Source organism: Acipenser ruthenus, chromosome 2, assembly GCF_902713425.1.
Source record: "Acipenser ruthenus chromosome 2, fAciRut3.2 maternal haplotype, whole genome shotgun sequence".
Classification (NCBI taxonomy): Eukaryota; Metazoa; Chordata; class Actinopteri; order Acipenseriformes; family Acipenseridae; genus Acipenser; species Acipenser ruthenus.
In genome coordinates, this window is record NC_081190.1 from 106129536 (window position 1) to 106156620 (window position 27085).

The 27085-nt window shown below is 36.0% G+C and overlaps 1 protein-coding gene across 1 annotated transcript; it reads right to left on the reverse strand.

Moving 5' to 3' along the window:
• Positions 1-334: 334 nt before the first annotated feature.
• LOC117408579 (cytokine-dependent hematopoietic cell linker) lies at positions 335-27034 on the reverse strand. Its single transcript, XM_034013695.3, has 20 exons — positions 26882-27034; positions 22581-22649; positions 22207-22256; positions 20213-20253; positions 18531-18678; positions 17337-17398; positions 16836-16881; positions 16357-16410; positions 16087-16115; positions 15764-15783; positions 15423-15524; positions 14945-14969; positions 14461-14479; positions 13767-13826; positions 6577-6652; positions 5286-5326; positions 3370-3488; positions 2989-3066; positions 2549-2704; positions 335-620 (listed from the first exon to the last, which is right to left on the reverse strand). Exons 1-20 carry the CDS (start codon positions 26902-26904, stop codon positions 459-461), a joined length of 1380 nt encoding a protein of 459 aa, XP_033869586.3. The 5' UTR covers positions 26905-27034; the 3' UTR covers positions 335-458.
• Between the last annotated feature and the right edge of the window lie 51 nt (positions 27035-27085).

Here is a 27085-nt window from a genome sequence, read left to right on the forward strand (position 1 = left end):
ATATTGGTAATGAAGTACTGTATCAAACACTGCCATCTTGTGGTTGTAATGAGGTTAAGCAGTACAGGGTTCCTAGACATGCCAACTAGAAAATGGCTGGAAGTGAGAGGTAGCGCATAACTGTAATGCCCTGTGTGACAGCAGACTGGAAATGAGAAGCAGCACATAACTGTAATGCTCTGTATGGCAGCAGACATAAGTAAACTGCCTTCATATGCATAATTGAGGTTGTATCTTTATAAATGCATATTTATTTATTGTTTTATTTAATGTGTGAAGAAAAATGAAACAAAACGGTACAGCAAAGGTAAAGAAATGCATTTCTTCTAAACCCTTTAAAGGAAGATACTTTATTGAAATGGATATTTACAATATTTTTCTTTTGTCTAACCAGATTGTCTCGATTCATTACTTCACAAAAAATCAACGACATTGCTTTCATAGGCTGGATGTTTTGGCTAACAGGGATTGAAAAACCACAGATGTTTGATGTCATTTTCAGTAACAGGATACGTTAAGATGCACTGCTCCTTTTGAGTCCCTGATTGATCCTTTCCATCGATAAGTATTATTGGAAATGTCTTGTAGAATTTGATGATGTCACTAATTGAATCAAACTTCTAGTAAAGGAAAGAAGAAAAAATGGGTTACATACTTATGTAAATGTAAACTATTTTGCTAATAAGGCTTGATTACGCTGGTGTAATTGCAATTTCTAAATGTATACACCAATCTGATAGTTTGACTAATGTGAATGCTACAAAAATGAAGTACCAGGGCTGGCCTTTGCAGTAGCTCAATAGGCACTCTCATGCTCACTAAAGGTAAATAGAGCCCCCCAGCCCCCCATACTCGTGTGCAAAAATATAAAAAGTACATTCATGATTAAGCTTCATTTGTCACAATTACCTTTTCTTCCTGTTATATAGTAACTAAGCGATAAATATAAAAACTGCAGGATTGTGGATCTCAATAATGATCAATAATGCGGTGACTTGGCATATTCAGCTACCATTGTTCAGCCAGCAGTGTGAACGGGGTGGAATTTATAAATATTAAATAATAGTACACTAAACAACAATAAATAATAACAATAACAAATCTAAATTAAACAATCAATGAATAAGAATGATACATAAAGCACAAAATTACAAAAAATAAGCAAGTCAAATAAATAGAAAAACAATGATACAGTATTTGTAAGTTAGGTTAAAAAGGCTAGACTATAAAAGTAAGAATTTAATCTTGATTTTATAATATTGAACAAAGCAAAATCTCTAATAAAAAAGGACAATGAGTTCCACAATCTGGGGCAATAGAACGAAATGCACTTTCTGCTAATGTCCACCCAACCAGTCTTAACAATCACAATTCAGTCAGTCTTTACCATCAGATAATGCCTGTTTTGTAAGAAAAGGTATTTGAAGAGCCACTGAAATATAACATAGCTCATTTAAGTAGGGGTGTCCTGTGTATTCAACTTTACTCATTTAAAGGCTGTGCATACTATTGACAATTACTTTGACAGGGCCTTTACCAAGTTCTAAGGATTATTTTGCAGGTATCTTGCAAATTTAAAGCTATGGGACAGAATGTTAACATCAGTCATATAAACCAAGCCTCCAACTGTCAAATAGTATTTCCATGTAATGTTAAATCTGACTTACAATACTTTAGCATAAACCCAATAAACCAACTTTTAAAAATATAACTGTACAGAGAATACAGAGGTCATAGACAAGTAAACTATACAACTAACAAATCATTGAGTCAGGCTTGTTGATCTTAACTAATCACATTAATAACAGTCTGGGAATACTACGGAGACGGATTATCAAGCATGCATGGCATTTTGTTGTAATGGGTGTTTATTATGGGGGAAAGTACTGAAAAGTTTTTTTTTTTAAATGTACAAAACTCCTTGCTTTATCAGTGCCTTGTTTTCCTGACTTAATCTGGAAACTGCTAAAACTGCAGGCACACGCCAGTAATTGATTAGTCTAGGCTGCTTCATTTACACACACATCCAATGGGGATTCTGTAACCAAATGCAGATACAGTGGCAGAAAGAAACTGCTGTTACTTGAATGAGTTATTGCACAGGATTTTTGCCTTAAAGAACTGCTTTCAAAAAGATAACATCCACTGCCCTCACTTTGGAAAGATAATTTGTGTATTTAAAACAACTCTACAATCTTTTAAGTACAGTACCTAGCTAATAGATTTGTCCTTCTCTGAGGAGAAGCTAATTAAAGTCAGCTATACTATCTATTGTTCCTACAATGGTTTTCCCCTCAACAGTTAGTCATGTAAGCTGCCAGTTCCACAGAAGAAGCATAACCAGGCAGACCAAGTTCCACAAAATGATCTTTCAGAATCAGTTATTTGAGGAAACCCCCCTGCGTCTCTCTACTCATCATTTCGGTTATCACAGACACTAACCTCAGCGTCACCTAGACGTGTACAGTCACTGAGGAGTGGAATAACATTAATAAAGAATGCATAGCTATTACACCAGGGTGTTTACACTCCTATATGGCATACTTACAGCATTTCCCCATAGTCCTGTTCCAAGTGCATACTGCTGACTTTCTAGCAGATAACGGATTTTAACGTTGTACACTTTATTTCCATAAAACACGACTAGGACATACGGTTCATCAGCAATCTTCTTTGAGCTGTCTCGTACTAGAAATGCCCCATCCTGTAATACAGTGTTGCAATAATACCCCCATTAATTGATATGCATCTATATAGGATCCTACCTGAAGTTTTGTGTGCAGAAGACAGATTTCAGAATGTTCATGTATGAAGTTGATCATTTGTCATTGTTTTATTGTATTCAAACAAATCTTGAGAAATGGGGCACATGTGCCTTTTTATTTATTGATCATTGATGATATGTTATAAAACAAAAACTCCACATTTGCACTGTTTCTTGCAATTTCTTCAACCTCCAAATTAAAAAAACAAAAAGAGATATATTACCACACTGTTCCTGTATAAAGCAGCTTCTGCATCACACCGATCACACGTTCCGATGTACCAGCTATGCCTGGTAAAACCCTGAACACAAAGCAATAGCAATAATTACATTTTTCTAGTCACACGGTCAAGTTTTAAGCTATATGTTGTATACCGTTTTCTCAATCATACAGTAGTCTTCTTTGCACTTTTCAACACATTAAACTTTGTGAATATGTCATCAGTTTGTATTCTTGTGAAGAAAACTCATGCATGGCAGTTTTCTACATATCATAATATATATATATATACCACCTAAACATAAAAAACTAGGTCACTTACACGAAAAACAAGCATTTGGTATGTATTCCAATTGAATCAGTAAAGAAACATTGTGTGCTGTACCTGAGCTGTTGAGCTGCTGGTTATCTTGGGTTTCTGCAGATCAGTAGGTTTCAGCTTTTGAATGTCATTTCTAGTCTGAGGCCATTCATGGACGTATCTTGACTTATGTGCTGTTATACCTGTGAAATAGTGGCAAAGTTGGCCCTTCCATTCCAGGTCTACCCAAACTTTTTGTTTTATATATTTATATAAAGATCATGCTATTTGTCTGGTTTTGCTTTTGCTTTCAGGTAACTTTAACTCATTACTCATACAGCTGTAGGTGTTAACTTGCACGCTGTAACTTTAACTCATACAACTGTAGGTGTTAACTTGAAAACTGTAACTTTATTATTATTATTATTATTATTTATTTCTTAGCTGACACCCTTATCCAGGGCGACTTACAATTGTTACAAGATACCATATTATTTGTACATACAATTACCCATTTATACAGTTGGGTTTTTACTGGAGCAATCTAGGTAAAGTACCTTGCTCAAGGGTACAGCAGCTGTGTCCCCACCAGGGATTGAACCCACAACCCTCCAGGCAAGAGTCCAGAGCCCTAACCACTACTCCACATTAACTTTAGCTTACCTGTCTGGGCTTTACCATGCTTATCCTGTTCCTTATTACATGTTGCTATGCTTTACTATGGTAAATTTTATAAGGGGCAACTTTTCAAAATATTTTTTGTGACTTTACAAATTGTTAGCTAGGACCATTTGTAAGCTTGTTATATTTATGTTTAAATAATCATTCTGTTTCCATTTACACAAAAATGTTACTAACCTATGTTCAATTTACAAATTTCTTCATACAAGACTTGTTGAGTCGTATCTGTTTACCAGTGTCACTTGGAATTGGACCTATCAATTGAATCTATTCAGTCTGGAACAAAGAAGACTACGCGGCGATCTGATTCAAGCATTCAAAATTCTAAAAGGTATTGACAATGTCGACCCAAGGGACTTTTTCAACCTGAAAAAATAATCAAGGACCAGGGGTCACAAATGGAGATTAGATAAAGGGGCGTTCAGAACAGAAAATAGGAGGCACATTTTTACACAGAGAATTCTGAGGGTCTGGAACCAACTCCCCAGTAATGTTGTTGAAGCTGACACCCTGGGATCCTTGAAGAAGCTGCTTGATGAGATTCTGGGATAAATAATCTACTAACAACCAAACGAGCAAGATGGGCCGAATGGCCTCCTCTCGTTTGTAAAGTTTCTTATGTTCTTATATGGTATATATTTTAAAATCATTGACAGTAACTACTTTGTATGTACCCTGACAGAAAATATGTGTCTTCCTGATTATTTTAGTTGCCACCACTGTTGGTTTTAAAATAGAGTAGGTAAGTGAAGGAGAAATAATGCCATCTAGTGGTTAAGACATTAATTGCAATTACAGTTTTATTTTATGTGGGCCAGTAAACGGTTCTTTTCTGTGGTTTATTGTTTCCCAAAGATATAACAGTCCATCATTTTTTTTTTTTTTTGCAAGTTACAACGTATGGCTTCCTAATGAAATAAAAAATCGCAATATGCATTTTGCAGTGTTCAATAATCATATTGAATTTAACACAAAAACATATAATTGTATGGTATCCATTTACATTTTTTTCTATGGTTCAGTTTCAAAATCCAGAAAATATACTCAGGTGTCTTTCTCCACATTGCTCAATTAGGTTATTCAATCTCATTTTTGGGGGATTTCCAAATGTTTTAAAAAGAATTTCAAAGTTTTTTTTTTCAAATTGCAAAAATCATGAATTAGCGAGTACTATTCAATTCTGTTTTGTGTTGATAACTGTTAAAACATAATTATAGATAATTGTCACACTGGATTGTAAGACAGTGAAAAAGCACAGATCTGTTATATGCAAAATGGTGGTGTGTCATATTTGAAGATCTTGAGATCTTCTACTTTACCTGAAACTGAGGAGCCTCGACCAGTTGCAGCTGTACTGGAACTAAACAAAAAATACAAAACAAAAACAAATTCAACTTTCCCCTACATTTACATTTTCTTTTCAATATAAACATCTTTTTTGCACTTGTTCCTGATTTTCAAAACTTGGTATGTTATTCAGAGTAATGATTAGGTACACTATTACCTTTTCCACTGAAAATGCTGTTATAATTAAGAAATGGTGATGCTAGAAAACAAACTACCATGCATTCCTCTGAACTAAAAACATGAGCTATGTTTTTCTTTTCTTTCTAATAGAGAACATAAGTTTGCACCATGGAATTACACAGAACAAAATCTACATGACCTGTTAAACCACGCAGTTCAATATATAGGGCTCTATTCATAAAATGTTTAAAGAATGTTTTGATAATTTGATAATATTTTTGTAACATTTACTTAAGGTAAACAGTGATTTAATAAAACAACTGAAAAAGATAATTATCAGAACATTCTTTAAACATTCTTTAAACATTTGTGTATATATATATATAAGAAAATAGTCTCTGTTTAGTCATCAACCATGTTGAGTAAAAGACAAACCAAAGTCCACTTGTTTGTTGTTTGCAGAGACTGGGTGGGTCACACACTGAGGATGGCTCAATTGTATCCTTAATTCATTTTAGACTTGAAGTTGAATAGAGTAAAAAAACAAGTGGCAATGTTTTACATCTGACACCTGATGAAGACAGGTATTGTTGAAATGCGCTGTGTTTCGTGTTTTTAATAATAAAGAATTGTTTTTTAGATGTTTGTTTACTCAACATGGTTGATGACTAAACAGAGACTATTTTCTTTTATATTTGATGCTGTTTTGGGTCAGCACCTATATGAAAGATTTGTGACCTTGGGCAGTGCATGAATTACCTTTTCAATATATATACACACACACACAGTGTTCACCCTTTATAACGCTATAGTGGGGTGCCATAGTTACAAGACCGTGCTATTTGTGTTCCGCCTGATAACGAGTATAAAAGGGCTACTGTAATGGCATTATGGAGCAAATGGGAGCCACGACCCTACCGTGTTATAACCGATTCTGCACTATATATATATATATATATATATATATATATATACACACACATAAACCAGTCCTTACAAAATCCTTAAAACTGTCCTTAAAATCTTGTTATGGTAAGTAGCCTTACAGAACAGTGCAAATTTAAAATGAACTCCCAAGTAAGTATAATAGTAAAACAAATCAGTAGGATTCTCCAGAATAGAAGCAAAACACATCAACCATACCTTGTAGCCCAGCCTTGTCTAAACTCCAGATCCTGTGACTGTCTAGGAGGAGTAACAGGAGGTCTTGAACTGGGGACTTAAGAGAATTCACATTAACAGCAAGCAATTCTAAATTAACAACATCTACTGGGTAAATAAGATTAATAAATATTGTCATTGATTTTATGTATATGCATTTGCATTCAATGTATTTTTCCTGTGATATCAAGTTATCATGCAATAAAACAATAAGTATCCATGCAAAGTTAAAGAAACATTATATAATAGTATTGTCGATGATTTTGTGTGTCCATCAGCGCACTGTATTTTTTTATATATATATATATATATATATATATATATATATATATATATATATATATATATATATATATTTATATTTATATTTATATATATAGTAGATATGGACTGGAGAGGAGGGCTATAGTGGAAAATTATTGACCCAAGGGAAGACTATTGCTACCGACAGCAGGCTATAATGCCCGAAGCCGCAGAGTATGCAGTACATATGTAATACACGAATCATACGACTTTATATATTTTGTTTAAATATAGCTGATACAACATAAGTAAATACATAACATAATTAAATAACAGAAAATGTTTTGAAGTTCATACTGCATAGTTATCAAAGCTTTTTTTTGGTGTATGGCTCTCCATCTGGTTTGCTGACTACTGCATAATCCATTTTATATCCCGACCGTCATATTTGTTTTCATCGAGTTGAATTTTGTTGAATTTCAGAAACCGAATGAACTTTACAAAAATAGAACTATATTTGCATGCACTTTTGATCTTAATGCAAGTATGAAATTAATTGACATGTCTCAATGCACTATTACCGTTTTCTAGCATTTCAAAGCATTCAAATAACCATATAGGTTGGCTGGTAGGCAGTCTGCTACGGGGCTTAAGGCTCATTCCACCAGATACACTGTTGCCTCAATGGCTGCTTCCAGGGACATTCCTATCCCGAAATCTGCAGGGCTGCTACCTGGAAGTCAGCACACACCTGTACCTCCCACCAACTGACCCACCAGTGCTACGCCTTCAAACCTTTCATTTGGTGTTAGGGCATGGAGCTAGACCCCCTGTCCTGCCCAGTGGTGAGCATCCTGGATTACCCCTGGTCCCTCCCAGTCTGGTCTACAGTTGACGACCCTCAAAGTGCACTTGGCAGCCATCTCTTCATACCAGACATGAGCTGCAAATATAGTTCTATTTTTGTAAAGTTGATACGGTTCAGCAGCCTGAAGTGGGTGTGTGTGTGTGTTGAAGTGCACATGTATATCCCATTTCTACAGCACCGATGGACCACGATGATGGATGTCTCTTATGTCATCTGGAAAGAGTTGCATGTTCTATGTCTTACCTGATGACGGCAGTCTGTAGTTCCCTGTGTTGTCTGGTTCCTTTGGCTGCTTGTGTGGGGGTGGGAATGGTGAGTTAACGCCACATTTCCTTGCTTTTGTGGCGAAGAGTTCAACCCTAACTGCTGCATTAACATATATATATATATATAGTATATATATATATACCCCAATGGAAAGGTATAATTTCTAGAAATTTCTCAAAAACAAAGAATTTTAAGAAAGGTCTTTTGTAGCAAAAGGTTTGCTTTTGTGGATGAGGAAAAATATTATGAGAAATAGGGACCAACACGGGATTTTCATGTTCGGATATTCGCTCATAATTTAAATATTCATTCGGATATTCATTTATTTTCAAAAAGTAATAAAAGCCATTATATTGCTCAGAACGCAGGCAGAGACCGCATAGGCAGGGGCAGGGGGGCATGGCCCATGCATATGCCTGTGTTTTACAGCAAGACGTTACAGTAAAAACGTTGTTTTCTTTATTCCTGAAATAAATAGTACATAAAGTTGACCCCGCATTTCAGAGGTCATATTTACGCAGAATTCTGTGTTATATACGCAGGACATTTTAATAAAACACCAAAAAACAGCAGTGCGTTTCTAAAACACAGATGTAAAAGAATCCCCTTTTCATCCCTATCCAATAATTTTGTGTATATTATGAAGTAGTTTTATGCAATGCAACATGTACAAACAGTTCCACTGCTCAGTGCATTCTCTTTTTTTTTAAAGCAGTGGAGATCTCAGTATCCCATGTAGCACTGCACAGGTCCCTGGTTTTAAGACCATGGATGAGGCCTGCAGGGTTTTTATTGAGAAGTATTCCGACATCTTTCCTGCTTCTGTAAAACTTGCAGCAATTGCAATTACGATACCTGTATCTTGTGTACCAGCAGAACGGGGTTTTAGCTGTCAGAGCACAGTGCAGACCAGCAAACACTCATTTACATGAGGATCATCTAAAACATGACAATTTCAATGGAAGCTACTGAGAATTTTTAAGATTTTCCTTTGGAAAGAGCAGAAGTCATTTTTTGACTTGGGTGCTAAAAGGAAAATGTAAAGGGCTTTTAAAACAGCAAAACTGTAAATAGCTATGATGTTGATAGCTACCCGCGGAGACATTGGTATATCGTTCTGCAAACACTGATTTTTACATCGTGAATGGGGGATTTTCAAAAGAAAAGAAAGAAATGTTTAATGGTAAGCTTGTCTTTATTTATATTTCTACTACCATTATTTATACTGTGTACTCTTTTGCATGTTAACTTTGTGAATCTGAAATAGTTACATTGGACAATAATACAACTATGTTGATGCAATAGGCAGATGTTATGGTTGAGATGGTATTTTGTTTTTTTATTATTATTTTTACTTTTTTTTAATTCCTTGCCATTGCTGTTTCTTCACAATAAACAGTGTCCATAGACATGTTTTCATAAAGTAATAACATGAGGTTTACTTGTGCCTTATTGTAGCTGAATGAAACCAAACAAAAACTGAAATTTAACTTCAAATAAAACAAACGTGAAAATTGCGTTGTAAATTGAAGGGGAAACAGACTCACTATTTTGGACCGAGACCAAACGTACTGAGTCCGAGACCGAGACCAAACATACCGAGACCAAGACCGAGACAGAGACCAAATGTACCGAGACCGAGACCAAGACCGAGACCAAACGTACCGAGACCGAGACCAAGACCGAGACCAAACGTACCAAGACCAAGACAGACCAAACGTACCGAGACCAAGACCGAGACTAAACGTACCGAGACCGAGACCAAACGTACCGAGACCAAGACCGAGACCAAAAGTACCGAGACAGAGACCAAGACCGAGACCAAACGTACCGAGACCAAGACCGAGACAGAGACCAAACGTACCGAGGCCGAGACCAAGACCAAGACCAAACGTACCGAGACCAAGACCAAGACCGAGACCAAACGTACCGAGACAGAGACCAAGACCGAGACCAAACGTACCGAGACCAAACGTACCGAGACCGAGACCAAACGTACCGAGACCGAGACCAAGACCAAATGTACCGAGACAGAGACCAAAACGGAGACCAAATTTACCGAGACAGAGAATGAGACCAAACGTACCGAGACCGAGACCAAACGTACCAAGACCAAGACCGAGACAGAGACCAAACGTCCCAAGACCGAGACCAAGACCGAGACCAAACGTACTGAGACCGAGGCCGAGACCAAACGTACCGAGACAAAGACCGAGACCAAACGTACCGAGACCGAGATCAAATGTACCGAGACCAAACGTACCGAGACCAAAATATACAGAGACCGAGACCAAATGTATCGAGATTGAGACCGAGACCAAATGTACAGAGACCGAAACCAAACATACCGACACCAAGACCGAAACCGAGACCAAACGTACCGAGACCAAGACCAAGATCGAGACCAAACGCACCGAGGCCGAGACCGAGACCAAGACCAAGACCGAGACCAAACGTACCAAGACCAAAACCGAGACCGAGACCAAACGTACTGAGACCGAGACCAAGACCGAGACCAAACGTACCAAGACCAAGACCGAGACCAAGACCAAGAAAGACCGAGACCAAAACGTACCAAGACCAAGACCAAGACCAAGACCGAGACCGAGACCAAGACCGAGACCAAGACCGAGACCAAGACCGAGACCGAGACCAAACGTACTTAATCTCGGAAGAAATTAAGTATATTGCTGGGACATGTGGAAGCCGAGACACACTAGGATCCTTCCGAACTGAGCTTGACGCTTGTGATACAATCACAAGTGTTTGTTGCATCTCAGAAACACCAGAGATGAGAGAAGCTGCGGCAAAAGTTTCGCTCAATGTGGGGTCATGATCAGGCCCCCCCTGGCTGAAGACTCTTTCAACTTCTGCTGATGTAGAAAAAAAAAAAGTTTGACAAATCTCCAGGGCTCCATATATAAAGTGTGAGGGTAGCTCCTTTTGTAATAGTACAACATTTTTTCACGTTTTTTACACCTTGTGTATCTTGATTTTTGATTTATATAACATAACACAGAGACCTTGGTTATAATAATAACTGACATTTATTCCTAAAACCACTGAGCCTGTCACTAACTGTAAAGGTTTTGCATGATATAACAGCTATACATATGTAAAACATTTTGCTTAACTTGAAAAAGAAGTTCCCCGCACTTCTGTCACCTTTGTGTTACAATGCTTGCACTTTGACGTCCATTTATTATTATGTTCATCAATTTCAGAATTGCTGAAGGCAAACTGAATGACGACGGGCTGCTTCGATGCCATTTCAGCTTGTAGAGAAGAGAAACTTGAGAGGTCTGAATTTGTTATGGAAACTGTCAGCAGCTCTGTTTCCATCCAACAAAAAAATATATATATCCGCTAAAATGTATGCTTACTAAAAAAAGCACAACGGAAACTGCAAAATTCGGTTATTTTTAGTAAGCGAACAAACAAAACATTGTTTTAGTATTACACATGCACATTTGCAATTGTGTGTGTATTATATATATATATATATATATATATATATATATATATATATATATATATATATATATATATATATATAAATCACATGGAAATAAGATCATATGCAAAGTACACTATTCTGTGAATGGTCAAGTTGCCCGCTGGTGCATTCTCCCCCACCCCTTTTTAATTTTGAATTGATTAAATGCCTGGTAATTGTGGTGTGCTTTTTAGAAGTGGAATATGAATATGTGGTACAGTCCTCGTTTGTAAATCAGTAGCCTACTGTAATTGTTTTTTATGTTTATGTTGGTGTATGCTTACGCTGTAGCCTGTTTGAAATAAATTGTTACTTTTAAAATATACCTGTAACTTCATACATTATATTACAGTGGGGGTAATAATAATAATAATAATAATAATAATAATAATAATAATAAATAAATAAATGACTTTTACTTTGTATGGCGCCTAGTAAATGCAAAGCATCTCAAAGCGCTGCACAGTTTCAAACACGGTAGCAAAAAACGTAGCAAAGCACAAAATACATTTTTATTTTTGGCTCGACAAAAAAACATAATTCCAAATTTATAAAACCTAATGTGATGGAATGCCAATAAATAAAATATGCATTTTTGGTTGTTATATGTTTTAAACAAATAAGAGAAAAATAATATATTTATAGCCTAATATACAAACCAGGAAATTCCTAAATTAAACGGGTCCCAGGCGGGAAATTGTTTCTGACGAGGAGATTGGTCTTGAAAACGGGAGGCCGAGTCCGTGACCAAGACCAAGACCTTAAAATGTGGCCTCGAGATCGGCTTCGAGACCGAGACCGAGACCGGGTCTCGAGACTCCATCTCTGATTTCAATATGATAATGCAGAACCTAATTCTAGAAAATGCTGGATTGTAGGGGAACATTCAAGATTATAAAATGATTAGGTATAGGATGATTGCTGTCATTACCATTAAGTCAATATGGAAAAAAGTAAAGAGCTATCTGAAGACCTTAGGCAGAAAATTATTTATGGTCATAAAGCTGGAGAAGGATACAAGAGGATTTCCAAGCATTTGAGTATCACAATTTCAACATATTTTTTCTATTATCAAGAAGTACAAGACTCATGGTACTGTCACAACACTCCCTCGGTCTGGAAGAAAGAAGGTTCTTTCACCAAGAACAAGTAGAAGGATTGTGAGGAAGGTTAATAGCAATCTGAGATTGACTGCTAAAGATATTCAAAGTGAATTGGCTGCAAGTGGAACTGGTGTTTCCATTTCAACCATAGGTTGAGTATTGCATGGTGAAGGTCTCAATGTTCGCAGGCCAAGGAAAAAGCCACTCTTAGGAAAACATTACAAGGACAAATGCTTAAAGTTTCCAAAATGGCATTTAAATGATGGATATGAGTTCTGATCAAAGGTTTTGTGGAGTGATGAAACAAAAATCAAGCTATTTGGTCACGCTGATAGTCGTTACACTTGCAGAAAGTCTGGTGAGGCATACAAAGAAAAGAACACCATACCTACTGTCAAGCATGGAGGTGGTAATATCATTCTATGGGGCTGTTTTTCCTCTAATGGCACAGGAGATTTAGTTCCAATACATGGTAAAATGGATTCCATAACATACCAAAAGATATTGGCCAAATATCTGAAACCCTCCGCTACAAAACTTGGTTTAAAGTGCAACTGGACGTTCCAACACAACAACGATCCCAAGCAAACAGGTTATTATTGCCAAATGTTCCTCAACTAGCTATTAATTTCATTTTCCTTGTCAGGCTATGAATACTTTTAAATTAGCATTTTTGGAGTTTTGCAAAAAAATTGCTGAAATAAATAATTTAGAATAATAAAATCTATTTCTTGTAACTTTTTTTCCTCATCCACGAAAGCAAAACTTTCTAGGATTTTCTAGAAATTATGAATTTCCATTGGGGTATGTAAACCTTTGAATACAACTCTGTGTGTGTGTGTGTGTGTGTGTGTGTGTATATGTATATATATATATATATATATATATATATATATATATATATATACACACACATATATATATATATATACACACACACACACATATATATATATATACACACACACACATATATATATATATATATATATATATATATATACACACACTGAGCATCAAAAGAAAGTTATATTTGGATAAAATTCACTAGATGTGATCGAAAAATGACAAAGATATGTTAAAACTGAAAATGACTGTTTCACACCTGCAGGGGTGTCCTTTGTTAGTAGCTTCTTAGTTACTGAGTGTAACAAGATCATTGTCTTGGTCGTTGGATCTGAGGATGCCTACTTACCTTCAGTTCTCTTGAGCTGTTGTGGAGAATTAATGCGGGGAGGGAACGTAACTGGACTTTCTAAATTGGAGAGAAAGTCAGGGATAAAATAATTTTGTAATAAAATAAATAATTTGTACCAAATTGGTCAGATAAAATAATGAATACTCCAAATCATCTTATACCAATTTATTATGCAAACAAGACTGGGGACATACTGTAAAGGGAATCACATCTAAGATATAAATCAAATACGTGAAAAAATGAGTAATGGTTGTAAATTAGAAGAAATATATATATATATATATATACACACACTGTACCCTTGAGCAAGGTACTTTTACCTAGATTGCTCCAGTAAAAACCCAACTGTATAAATGGGTAATTGTATGCAAAAATAATGTGATATCTTGTAACAATTGTAAGTCGCCCTGGATAAGGGCGTTGGCTAATAAATAAATAATAACAAACATGATCAACAGAATCAAAGACTACACACTTTCGTAAAATACTAGTCTTATTTTTAAGCCATTGGAGTGTGTATCATTGATGTGGAAAACGATTTCAAAAAATGCTGCAGGGAAACTGAAACTGTGAATTACTGTAATGCATTAAAAGTTCTTTAAGCGGCTGTGCTTTTTAAGATACGAGCAGGTGAATACGTGGCGATAGCAGATAAAAAAATATATGCACTAAAAAATACATATATACCTACCATTGGATTGATGATTAACCTTTAAGGAAGAACAAAGAAATAAGATAGTACTGTATTAAGTATTATCTTTGGTAATGTACCTTTGATAATGTAGTATTTATTACATTTACATTTGTGCTTTTCACTGCTATTTCTATGACTTTGAAGCACTGTAATAGGTGTGCGGTCTCGCCTATCTGTATGTTCACTTTGTTCTGTGCAGCTGTATATGTGCAGAACTGAATGTGTTTACTCTCAAAATAGTTTGAGACTTAACTCTGCTAGCTACACAACTATTGGTCATTAGTATCTACATTAAAAAAGAACTTACTGACCACTAACCGCAGCTATGTTTAAAAATACCATTTAGTATGCGAATATATTTTTTTAAGCCTTCTGTGTACTCTGCATTTGTAATGTTTAATGTTAGTAGAAATGTTTACATCTCTATCCAAAAATATTTTAAATCAACAGGCACACACAGCAGTAAATGATTCCAACTTACACAATTTTTTTTCCGACTTGCAGGTCTGAAAAATAAATAAATAGTAACATTAGAAAAGCATTCATTTTAATATTAGGCATGCATTAAATGTGTCACCCGGGGCGATGATACCTTTACTGTTGTACTGCAGGTGAGAGAATGTTACTTTAACATATTGAATTACACACCGCTTTCTAGTTTTCCATGTACAGTACTTAACGAAAAACTGACACAATTGAAAAGTGATATTTTGAAAGTTAAGTTTGCAATATCACTTTCTTTGATTACATGATGTTAAATAAAATACCTAAATTATGTTCATATAGTTGTTTTTTTATTTTTTTATATCTTGGCTCAGGATTACCACAATTCACTGTACATGGAGATGTACAGGAAAGTGAAATCAAAATGATGTTTTATTTTCAGACAGCTAAATAATTGACTTGGTTTCTGAAACTGATACTTATGGGTGCTACTTGTTGATTTTGTCATGATGTACATTGGCCTCCATGGTTTATCCTGTGTTGTTTCAGTCTGTGATGTCCTGATCCGTGTCTCTGGAGGAAGAGGCTGATGTTCTTTAAGTAACGTCCTTGCAGGCCTAAAGTTTCACATAAATGAATATACTGTAAACTATGCAGGATAAATCAGGATGGACACATCATAGGGACATTATCTAATAGCAACACGTCATAAAATATTTAAAACTTTATTTAAAGAACTTTACGACAAAGCATACAAGAAACAGTACCCTTAATGAATGGATTAAAGTTGTTTTTTTGTATTTCATATTTGTTGTTTGTTTAAATTATTGGTAAAGTATATCTTGTGTCATATTACCTGGGTGGAAGCAGAGGATTCTAGAAAAACAACAAGATAAAACAAACAACAATATAATCATGATAAGACAATGTTCTTCAGGGGCAGTATATATTACATTTCTTCTGGAATTTCATGTAGTATATATGTCCATAACCCCACTATAATAATCAAAATGGGCGTTCAGTACTGTCCAGTATAGTCATAAAAGGTATTTGCCCTTCAGTTTTCTTTTAAGACTGAATGAACTGTTTACAATATGAAAACAAATGACTGACTTGGACCTTTACAGCAATTCCAATACAAATACAGTTGTAAAAGTGATAACTAAAAGGAAATCTTACCTTAGTATCAAATCTGTTCATTATTTCTCCTGAATAACAAAAATATAACATATTAACATCACTAGATGTGGCAGCAGAGTGATCCAAACCGCGGTGGATCATGGGTTATTGTTTTACATCCTGTCCTTTTACATATTTTTACACTCTGACCTCACATGCACCATTACTTACATTCACTGTTGCACGCTTGACTTTCATAACCAGGATACACACAGACCTGTCTTGATCAATTCAGGAGACCCCAGTATCTCCAGAAAACAACTACTATACCTGTTGGGGGTTGCAAAAGTCGGGTTGGTTTTAAGTTCCTGTTGACAGATGGACCTAAAAAAAAGATCTGAAGTATAAGCACATGGAACCAACACCTGACCATCACCACTTCCTTTTGGAACACAGTGAAATGTAATCTTTATTACTGAAAGGTACTGAAGTACTGGCAGTATTACTGTCATATAAACTGTTTTCTTAGTTAAGTACCCAGACTATCCTTGAAAATGTTTGGGGCTGTTCAAATGTGTACATGGGTATCTCACATCCATGTGCAGATATAATTGGGGGGAATTAGATAGTCAACCACCAATTGGCAAAACAGGACCCGTTTCAGAAATATAATCAACTAGTCTGGGATACAGAGTAGAGAGAGGCTGTGAGATACAGCTCTGGTTCTGAAAGTTATATCATATATAATGCAAGATAATACTGTACAACAGCAATATAATACAATACAATGAAATACAAAGTTACAGTACCTGGAATAGTTCTATTTGGTGGTCTTGGGGGTATGTTTCTCAATATCTGCAACAAATGAACATCACATCATATCATTTCTAACATACTGCATCTATAGTTTTGTTCAGATACTACTACTAAAGACAGATTATAGTCTGCGGTTCCTTCCCACAAATAGAAATCTTATTTGCTAGATAGTATTGCTATATGCAAGAGGACTGCAATCGTACATGTATTTTGTGTATGAGTATTATTAATAACATTACAAAAAAACCCAATACTTACATATATAGAATAGGCATTCACAGCCTGGTCTGGTATTGTGACAGTACTTCAAGATACTGTGTGCAAGCATGCACGTTCAAAATGATTTTACCAGTTCAAAGTTTAAACTAACACACAAATAATAATTAAACACTTGAGGCAAATGTAACATGAATATTGTTCCATTGCAAGAACATTCTACACCGATGATAATATTCCGAATCTGAAGTGTATGGTTTGATTTAATAAACACTTACGCCCGAGACTGGAGAGGAACTCTGTGGGGAAAGGGAGCCATCACATGGCACAACCCTTCTGTCTACAAAACACAAGTAAAAACATGTCTTTAACAACCAAATTCTACAAAGAAATGTCACATTGTCAGTCAAAATGTTTTCACTATGCTATTTAGAATCTTCGCCAATAAGTTAAAATATTAATGTCACAGCATTGGGGTATCAGTGATATTTAATTCTCTCATATTATATAAATGCTTTAAAACACCACCAGAGGGTGTTCATGACTGTACTATACACCTAAGTTTGTCTTTAAATACCACAGTATTACTATACTACAGTATTACTACTACTCTAAATAGTAATACTACTATGACTACAACTACTACTACGACTACTACTAAAAATAATAATAAAAATAATAATAATAATAATAATAATAATAACTGCATGCTTAATGGGCAGTCTTCTGTGAAAAACTGCCATTCCGGACTCTAAACCCTGCTGTATAGATGAGATTAAAAGAGCCACACTGCTTGTTCAATTAAGCCTTGCTCTTTAGTCCAGTGGTTAAGACCCTCACATGTGGTTTGCTTTGTTGCTGGCCTGCTCCCCGCTTCCACTCTGTTACATATTATTATGCTATGATCACAAGGAACGAATAGACGTCCCTTCCATAATAAGTCATTTCTAATATTGTATGGTGTTATCAAGTGAAATTAATACACTTCTTCAAGCCGTGACATACAACTCCAAAAAAGAGTGTGACAGAACATAGGCGTAATTTACACGGGAGACATGTCCCCCTCACTTTTTCATTATTTCAGATAGAATAATCTTTATGCATGCATCAGAAACTCGCCCCCCCCCCCCCCCCCCACCCCACACACTTTTGAAACAAAGTTACTCCACTGTGACAGCAGCACAGCAACAAAAGATTCAAAGTTGTTCAATTTTGCCTTAAAAAAAAAATAAAAGTTGTTGGAAACATAACCACAGTTGGGTTGTGTGCTACCCACGACCCAACACCCACCATGTTCCCTTTATTAAAGCATACAGCATTAATATGTTTTCTAAAAAGCTTCAAGCATGGCTATTTAGATATTAAAAATGTTGTGAATAATTTCATCCATATTATTTGTAATGTATTGTTTATCATTTTCAGACCTAGGCCTAAATGAGTTTGTTGCAAAGTGTTATGATTGAAGCTTTTACCTGCATAATCTTCGTCGGCATTCCTAGGAGGTCTGGCTGGTAGAATTCTGACATGCTTTCTTTCCTCTGGGCTGTCAACAATGTTATAGTGATCTTCTTCAGGCATTTCAAAATCTGATTCCACTTCACTGCCCATGTTCATCACATTCTTCATAAAGCCACACAAACAAACAAACAAACATTATACTGGCAGAATTCATTCTCCTGAAACATCTAACTCGACCCTATTCACAAAACTTATGGCTGTGTTAAGCTGCAGTACATTATACCTTTTTTTCACCAAAAGAGTTACTGTTTAAATGCAGGAAATGTTTTTAAGCACTAAAAAAAACATTCCTTAAAAAACATTCCTTAAAACAAAGGCCCTTTGTCTCACTGACTATTTTAAGAACTGCTTTTAGTAGACTTGTTATAAACTCCTTTCAGATTGAGAATAGACTAAACCAATTGTAAGTAATCTGAAGTTTTAGAATTGTAATTTGTTTTGGAGTTAAGGTAAGTGACACAGAACTCAGTCAGACGTGACTTAAAAACATGTAGCTGCATCCCAGTTTGCTTTACAGTTCCAAAAAATAGGGACCATAGCAACCCTGCTTCAAGCAACCCTCGTGGGACCACAATCAGATCAGCAATCAGTGGAAGTGCAAGGAGACAGGAAGCCGTGCGGATAGAGCCAAGGCCACAAAGGATGAAGAGCATAATCCTACAATCAATTCCCAACTTCCCAGGCAGCCAGTGTAAAGATTTGAGCACTGGAGTAATGTACGAGAGTCAGCATTGTGGCTGCATCTTTCTGGAAAACAAGCTGCTTAATCAAGACTTTACCAAACAAGGAATTACAGTAATCTATGCAGGATGAGAAAAATGCATGGATCAGCATATCTGCATCACTCTTTTTTGTTGTTCAAACACAAGAAGCAAAAACAGTGTGTAGACAGATACATCTGAAAACATGCGTGTGTATATTTTATACACAGTAATATAATATGTGCATTGACAAAACTTTTCTACTCAAAGCACAAAATGTGGATTCTTCACCCAAAGCCTAAAAATACTGCTGAAAACATGCATAAACTAATAATATATTATATACTGTAATTAATCGATCAATGATTGTTTAATTGAGGTTTGCAAAAAAAGGATCAATAATCAGTTAATTGTTGCTTCTACTGATTATATAATCTCCAAGAGGTGGCTCATCGAACCTCCTCATTAACATCGCTGAAAACAATACAACTAAAGCAGAATGAGATCAAGTGTGGGTTTACAGTTTTAACATCGCTGTTTAGATCGTTATAATAAAGACCCTCTATTGATTGCCTACAAATACTGTGAAACATTATACTGTGACCCTTATACCAAAGTTTCAATTTGCACAATAGTTTTGCTTTTACTGTAGTTCTCTCTGAGTGCAGTGTGAACGGTGGTATGACACTTCTGTGAATTAACATGGTTAAGATTCTTAACATGATTTCAGTATGCTTTTATTTTGCTTTTGCTACAGATTTCTATTATTCTTGATCTCATTTTATTGCTGTAAACAAATGCCATTGCATTGAAAACCATTAATGGTAACATGTACTATTATTGGTATAGAAATGCTTACAAATTATTTAAAATATACACTTACTTAAATTGGTTTATAACCATAACTGGTCCATAATTGCTTTTAAAGTCCTTACCATTTTTGCTAAAGGTCCATAGCTGTTCACTGCTCTTGGTTCTGAAAAATACAATAGGAACCCATCAACTTCAGTTTAACTTCGATTTATATCTTCTTAACGTCTTATACTCTATGTATGATTTTAAAGCATATCTGTATGGTATATATGGTCGAAAAACTGTACTTGCTCTAGCTACAAACTAACTGCATCATCTGTCCCTCTGTCCTTTTTTTCATTTACCTTTTTCTTTCCAACTTTAATTTAACAATACTGCCTGAACCAGTATTGTTAAATACCAGAATGCCATATTACAAAAAAGACATTCTGTAGGCATGTGACGAAGTGCCCGCCCCTGTGTGTATTTTGTGTGTTATGTGTTGTATGTTGCGTGTGTGTGTTAATGTTGGTGTATAGTCATTGGTACACGGGATATAAATGGGTGTGTGCAGCACGAGTATTTAAATTGTATAATTATATTTAGGCACGGGATTGCACGGGATTGCACTATCACTTCACGTGCATTTAAAGTATAGTATGTGAGCACGGGGTTGCACAGAATTAATTCACGTGCTGGGATTCAAGTGAATAATTAAATAGTAATTGAATCCCAGCACAACAGTATAAATAGATGCACGTTTCATTCACTCGGGGTTGGGTGTTTGGTGAGTGGAGAACGAGTGTGGAGAAGGAGAAACTAAATAGTAAAAGAAAGTAAGAACTTAAATATAAGTGTTTCACTCACCGTGTTTGTTTTGTTTGTCTCTTTATTTTGGCGTATAGTGCCGTGTCCTGTTTTGTGTTTAAAACCTTTTATTTTCTGTTCTGTTTATTTACTCCGGCCGTCTTTGTGACAAGGCATTACTAAAATAACGGTGGAGGATGAGCCCTCACTGTATATGAGACTTTTTCTTTCCTGCGCCTCAGAATATCATTCCATCTTTTCTTAATCTCCTCCACCGTTCTTTTAATAATGCCTACACTCGAAGTAAAGGCTCTCGTTAGAACCTTGCTTTGCCATTGTGGGGAGACCTTTTTAGGTGCTTCTAAGAACCTTTTTTTTACATGCATTCTATATTCTCTATTTGCAGATTTTCTGTTTTGTCATGTAAGCTATGAAACTTGTATTGAAAATTGGAGTTTGCAAAACAATATGGTACCGGTATTATAAACCGTAAGTTATTAAATGTTATTAAATGTTTCTTTGTCCTTGAAAACGATGTCTCCTTCTTGCTGCAGACAAGTCTCCAACATCACCTGGCCTTTTATATAGCCTACTGTCTGACTGCTGGAAATTAACACCTGCTTTTCAGAGTTCTAAAAATAATCAAGCAAATACGAGGTCCTCAATTACCGGCAGCTTTAATAAATTAAGACGGAATATTTAATAGACCTCATTTGCAAAATCCCCTCCTAATTTTAGCGGTTTCGTTCAGAAATCCCCAAGAATTACATATGCATATACAGAATTATATATGCATCAAGGGCTAAAGCGCACAAAGACATTGCCCCCGCAAATCACGTGTTAATTGTGTGTTTATGCTGTTGCGTGTGTTTTATAAATCCCATCCAAGAATTCAGAACCCTCAGTGCCCATTTTATGGTGATAAAAATGCGCAATCCTTTTATAAATCTGGGCCTTAATGTTAAAACACAGTGTAAATAAAATCATTAGAATTAGCCTGCTAGCGCTGTTATTTTATTAAAAGTCCACAAGCAGCTACACAGTACAGAACATTAGATTGTTTTTAGAATGTGTATTAAATGTGATATAGGCTTAAAAATATAAATAGATTATATAACAGTGCTATAGCATTACAAGTCTGTTTGTAATAACCGGGCAAGAGGTGATATACATTTGATATGTGTAGCCATAGCTATATCAATTACAATATTGCAATTTAGAAAATTGGTCTAATATACTGCTACTGTACATAATGCACCACGTTTCTTTAGTTTGCCTGCACGGTACCTGATTAAACATCTACATACGTTTCCAGTAATACAGTACTTACCACTACTATGCTGCAATTCTCTTGCAGATATATCCAGTTGTGGGCAGAATCTATAGCATACAAAAGATATCTGTATTAGATACTAGGTAGAAATGACTGATGATCTTGTGAAGACTGTGACCTATTTACAAAAATCAGAAAATGCAAAAAAACTCTCTCTAAAACAGCTAAAAAAAAGTTTGGTGGACAGCCTACTGGATTAAATGAATGGAAAATGGGCTTTAAAAACACAGTCCTTACCTGGGTCCAAAGAAAACCACTGCAATATAAACCAGGAGCGATAGTGTACCAATGTAGGCACGTGAATAATTCCAGTGAAAGTTCAGTATGCACATGTCTTGATAGTTTATAGAAAAATGTAAAATGGGTCTCACCTGTTGCTTGGCAGGTCTGCGTTGTATTCCACACCCCTGGGTCTCACTTGCTGTACACCCCTGCTATTTCTGGTGTAAAATGACATATCAGTCAGTGTGCACCCAAACTTGTATACTATTTCACAATAGATTTTGTTATTTGACCCGAGGACCCCACTCTACTCCAGCAGTGATCTGTCCTTAGAGAAGTGAGACTGACATTGCAAACATAATACCGATCCACAAAAAGGGAGACAAAACTGAACCAGGTAACTACAGACCAATATGCCTGACTATTATTATATGTAAATTTATGGAAACTATATGATCCAAAATGGAAAATTACCTATATGGTAACAGTATCCTGGGAGACAGTCATCATGGTTTTAGGAAAGGGAGATCATGTCTAACTAACCTGCTTGATTTTTTGGATGCAACATCGACAATGGATAATTGCAAAGCATATGACATGGTTTATTTAGATTTCCAGAAAGCTTTTGACAATGTCCTGCATAAAAGATTGATTCTCAAACTGAACACAGTAGGGAATCAAGGAAATGCATGCACATGGATTAGAGAGTGGTTAACATGTAGAAAACAGAAAGTACTCATTAGAGGAGAAACCTCAAAACGGAGCGAGGTAACCAGTGGAATACCACAGGGATCAGTATTAGGTCCTCTGCTATTCCTAATCTACAAAAATAGGCATGGCAAACACCGTTACAGCAGCAAAGGTCATTCAAAATGATCTAGACAGCATTCAGAACTGGGCAGATACATGGCAAATTACATTTAACAGAGAAAAGTGTAAGGTACTGCACACAGGCAATAAAAATGTGCATTATAAATATCATATGGGAGATAATGAAATTGAAGAAGGAATCTATGAAAAAGACCTAGGAGTTTAATCAGAAATGTCTTCATTTAGACAATGTGGCGAATTTATAAAAAAGGCCAACAAGATGCTCGGATGCTCGGTCCAAATGTATTTTATTGTACTGTAGGACCACCTAGAAATCCCCTCGATAAAAAATACAAGAAATCATGAAACTTTTAACCCATGCTACTTAAATCCCGCTCCCATGTCTGGTCTAAAAAAGTCCACTGGGGGCAGATACGATATCTACATGTTACAAGACACCTATTTTTATGGGAGGCTTTTTTTGTTTGTTTCATTTTTTTTTTTTAGTATAAATGCAGAAAGGATTAATGTAGATTCAAATCCTATGTGATATATTTTGAACCAAAATCTATATTCATCGTAAATATACAGGATCCACTCTTGTGAACAAACGTAAACCGTACACTTCCATTGACTTTGTACAGCAGGTCTCACCTCTGCAGTTTATAAAGACGCACATGTTATAGCAAACATGCACTTTCTTTTAAAAAAGTTATATCAGGACCATAAGAGGTTAAGACAGCTCTGTCTGCAAGCCTGACTTTCACAGGCCTGCACTTAGAACAGTGACACTTAGAACAGCAACACAGACATCATTACTGTGGCTTGACCATGGCGGTTTCTATCTTTCTATTTTGCCTGCCTGTAAAGCACTTTTATCAAGACACGTCAACACATGACATTATGTTTTAAAAATAAAGGCAGAATGTTTGATGACCGCGAAAAAATGTGAGATATTTATATTAGTTCCCCTGTCCTCCCCCACCCAACCGCCCCACTTACTAAAATATCTATGTATATTTTCCATCTTGTTTTAACTCGTTTGCTTTCTATAACTGTCTAGAGCAGTGGTTGTCAACCTCATCTCAAGTACCAGTGTTTCCAGCAGGGACCACCAGGTGCAATCTTAAAGAGCTGTTGTAAAACCGAGACCAACTATTGCAAGAAACTGAGATTCCCATACTCTGCTGGTTATTAATACAGTACCTCTTTTGTATTCGATCAAATTGTTACCGTCCTTCTCGCACTTCAGTTTTTTTATATACTGTATGTATATATACAGACCGATGTCATGTTGCATTCATAAATATTGACACATGCTTTTGAAGGGAGAGGAGCATTTTTGTGCCAAACCCCAAAAAACAGATGTCAAAACTTTTTTTGTTGTCTCATTTCCAACCACTTTATACTCGCAGTCTGGAGCCCTGCATGTAAAACGACTTTTATTTGGATAATTTATTACACATACTATTTTCTTGAAATTCATTGGTTCTCATTTCATTTTCAGCGATCTGATTGGCCAAATTAGTACGCATAGTAATTAGAATTACAACATGTACGAAAGATTTTCTTCTACGGTGCCAATATAGATTTGCTGAGTGCTGCCGACTTCTTGAGACAGACAATGTTGACCGTGACACAGTTCAGTTTGTATTAACAATGCACACAATCGTTTTTTTATTAATTATATTTATTTCATTTTTACACTAAAATATTGCGTTACATAGCTAATATTAATAATGTGTTTTTGACCTGGATGGCCTTCCATACCACAGGTTGAAACCCACTGGTCTAGGGCTCAGTTTGTATCCCTGGTTACACAGCTGAGCAGCCTCACCAGACTCTTAAGGTGTGTTAACGATAAAAAGAAGAAATTACTATAGTGACTTTATCATAAATAACTAATTACTATATAATAATAATGTGTTGTATTGTAGTAATAGAACCAGTGTGCCTGAACAGATGCTAGGCCACAAAGTAGCTCCTTCCTCAAGTGGAAATTACCAGCTGTGTAAGAGTCTGAAAAATAGTCTACTGGGTGCAGGTGGAACATGTATTACCAGAAACCACATTTTGAAGTGTTTATATTTTTTGTTTGTATGTGTGAGTTCATAAAGGACCCACCCGTATTCAAACCCCAAAAGTAGACAAACATTTGTGGCTAGTGCACCATATACAGTAATCCGTCGCGTATCTGACTCAGGTGGGTCCAGAGTAAGGGCAGATGTAAAAGTCGGATAAATTAATCCTGTTTTAAATACTATTATACACAGCTGTAATAATCACTATATCACACAATTATTGTTTAGAGATTCAGCTTTTATTAAATCCCTTGTTTAGAAAGATACAGAGTATTAATGCTTGTGACAGAGTAGCCATCTGCCATGTGGTTTCGTGTATTTGCTGCTGAGTGGCAGGCAGGAGATAGAGACGGAGGTTGAAGTTGATACACCCCGCAGGCAAATGGGATTTATTTACATAGCAACACACTGAACAGCTCACGTGACAATCCAGCAATGGTAGTGCACGGAGCACATAAAACACAGTGTGCGAAACTATAATAGATTATAGGTGGGATCTATAATCTCTGAACTTATCTTCTCTGTTCAACAATAAACTAACATTGCTGAAGAGCCTGATCATGGTGGATATGCGACGAGCGGATGCAATACGGATTACTGTACATCAATTTCTAAAAATAGAGATAGCTGTTGTTATCTTCTTTCACCCTCAGTTTACCTTTACAAAATCAATTCTTTCCATCACATTCTTGGTAACTCAGGCCATACATACAATTCAATTTTTAGCAAAGTTTAGAGGGGGCTATGACAAGTGTTAAAGAAAAAAACAGTATGACAAGAAAGGAGGGTTTGGCAAGATTTATAGCGAGTTTTACTTTGCATTGCCATATACGTTTACTGTGGTAAAACTTAACAAAGTACAAAGAGGCTGAATTTTGCTGGGGACTCCGTAGGGGACGTCACATTGGCTCTTATGCTTCCGGGGTGGGAGATGGGAAACCAGCAGAGACTCCTTCTCCCCTCCGCACCACAGTGAACCCTACTGGCCAGACACCAAGCACATTCAGAGTGGATAGAGGGCAGGGCTGATCTCTGTTCTCCGGGATCGGTAGCTAGGCTTGTGAGATCGGAGGACATTCACACATGTTAAGAACGTCTGTGCTGTATGGGAATTCACTGCGGTGAGGAGAAAAAAACATAACTGGACTTTCCAAATTGGGGGGAAAATAAATACAAATGATAATTGGTCACTCAAAATTTAAAAAGAAAGCTTATGGTGAAAGCATGTAAGCATTGTAAAAGTATAAAGAAGTAACATATGGAAAAAAAAGGCAAAACACAGTAAACACATTGCATGAGCTTAGGAAATTAATGTATACTTTGGTTTGTTTCTATCGAACTTGATCCCATTTACCATGTTTTTGCTTAAATTAATATGTTTTAAAAAAACATAAGTGAGTTAAACACTGATGGCATAAATTAGGAGAAACATAATTAATTAAAATGATTAAATATATGCACAATAGACAAAGGAATATACTGGTAAGATAATAAACACATAATGCACATCATGTATACACCGCAAATTAAAGCATGATTCCGTTATTTCAGGTACATACCTCATGGAAAGCAGTGAGAGCATAATTCTGTAGAATTCTAAAAGTGTTTACTTTAATTAAACTTAAAGTCCCATTTCATTGTACAGTCCAATAAAGCCTGTAGGTTTTAATAGAAACTCTTTTCTAAACCTCTGTGTTCGAAGCAGCAGCACAAGGTCGTGTGTTCCTATGTGGTTTCCCTTGCTATACTATAGCTCATTTCCT

Coding starts and splice junctions, on each gene's coding strand:
- LOC117408579 (XM_034013695.3), bottom strand. CDS start 26,904: ATGCTCTCACTGCTTTCCATGAG. Junction 18,679..20,212: donor ATGGACCTTTAGCAAAAATG/GTAAGGACTTTA, acceptor GGCTTTATGAAG/AATGTGATGAACATGGGCAG. Junction 14,970..15,422: donor GATAAACCATGGAGGCCAAT/GTACATCATGAC, acceptor TTTATTTTTCAG/ACCTGCAAGTCGGAAAAAAA.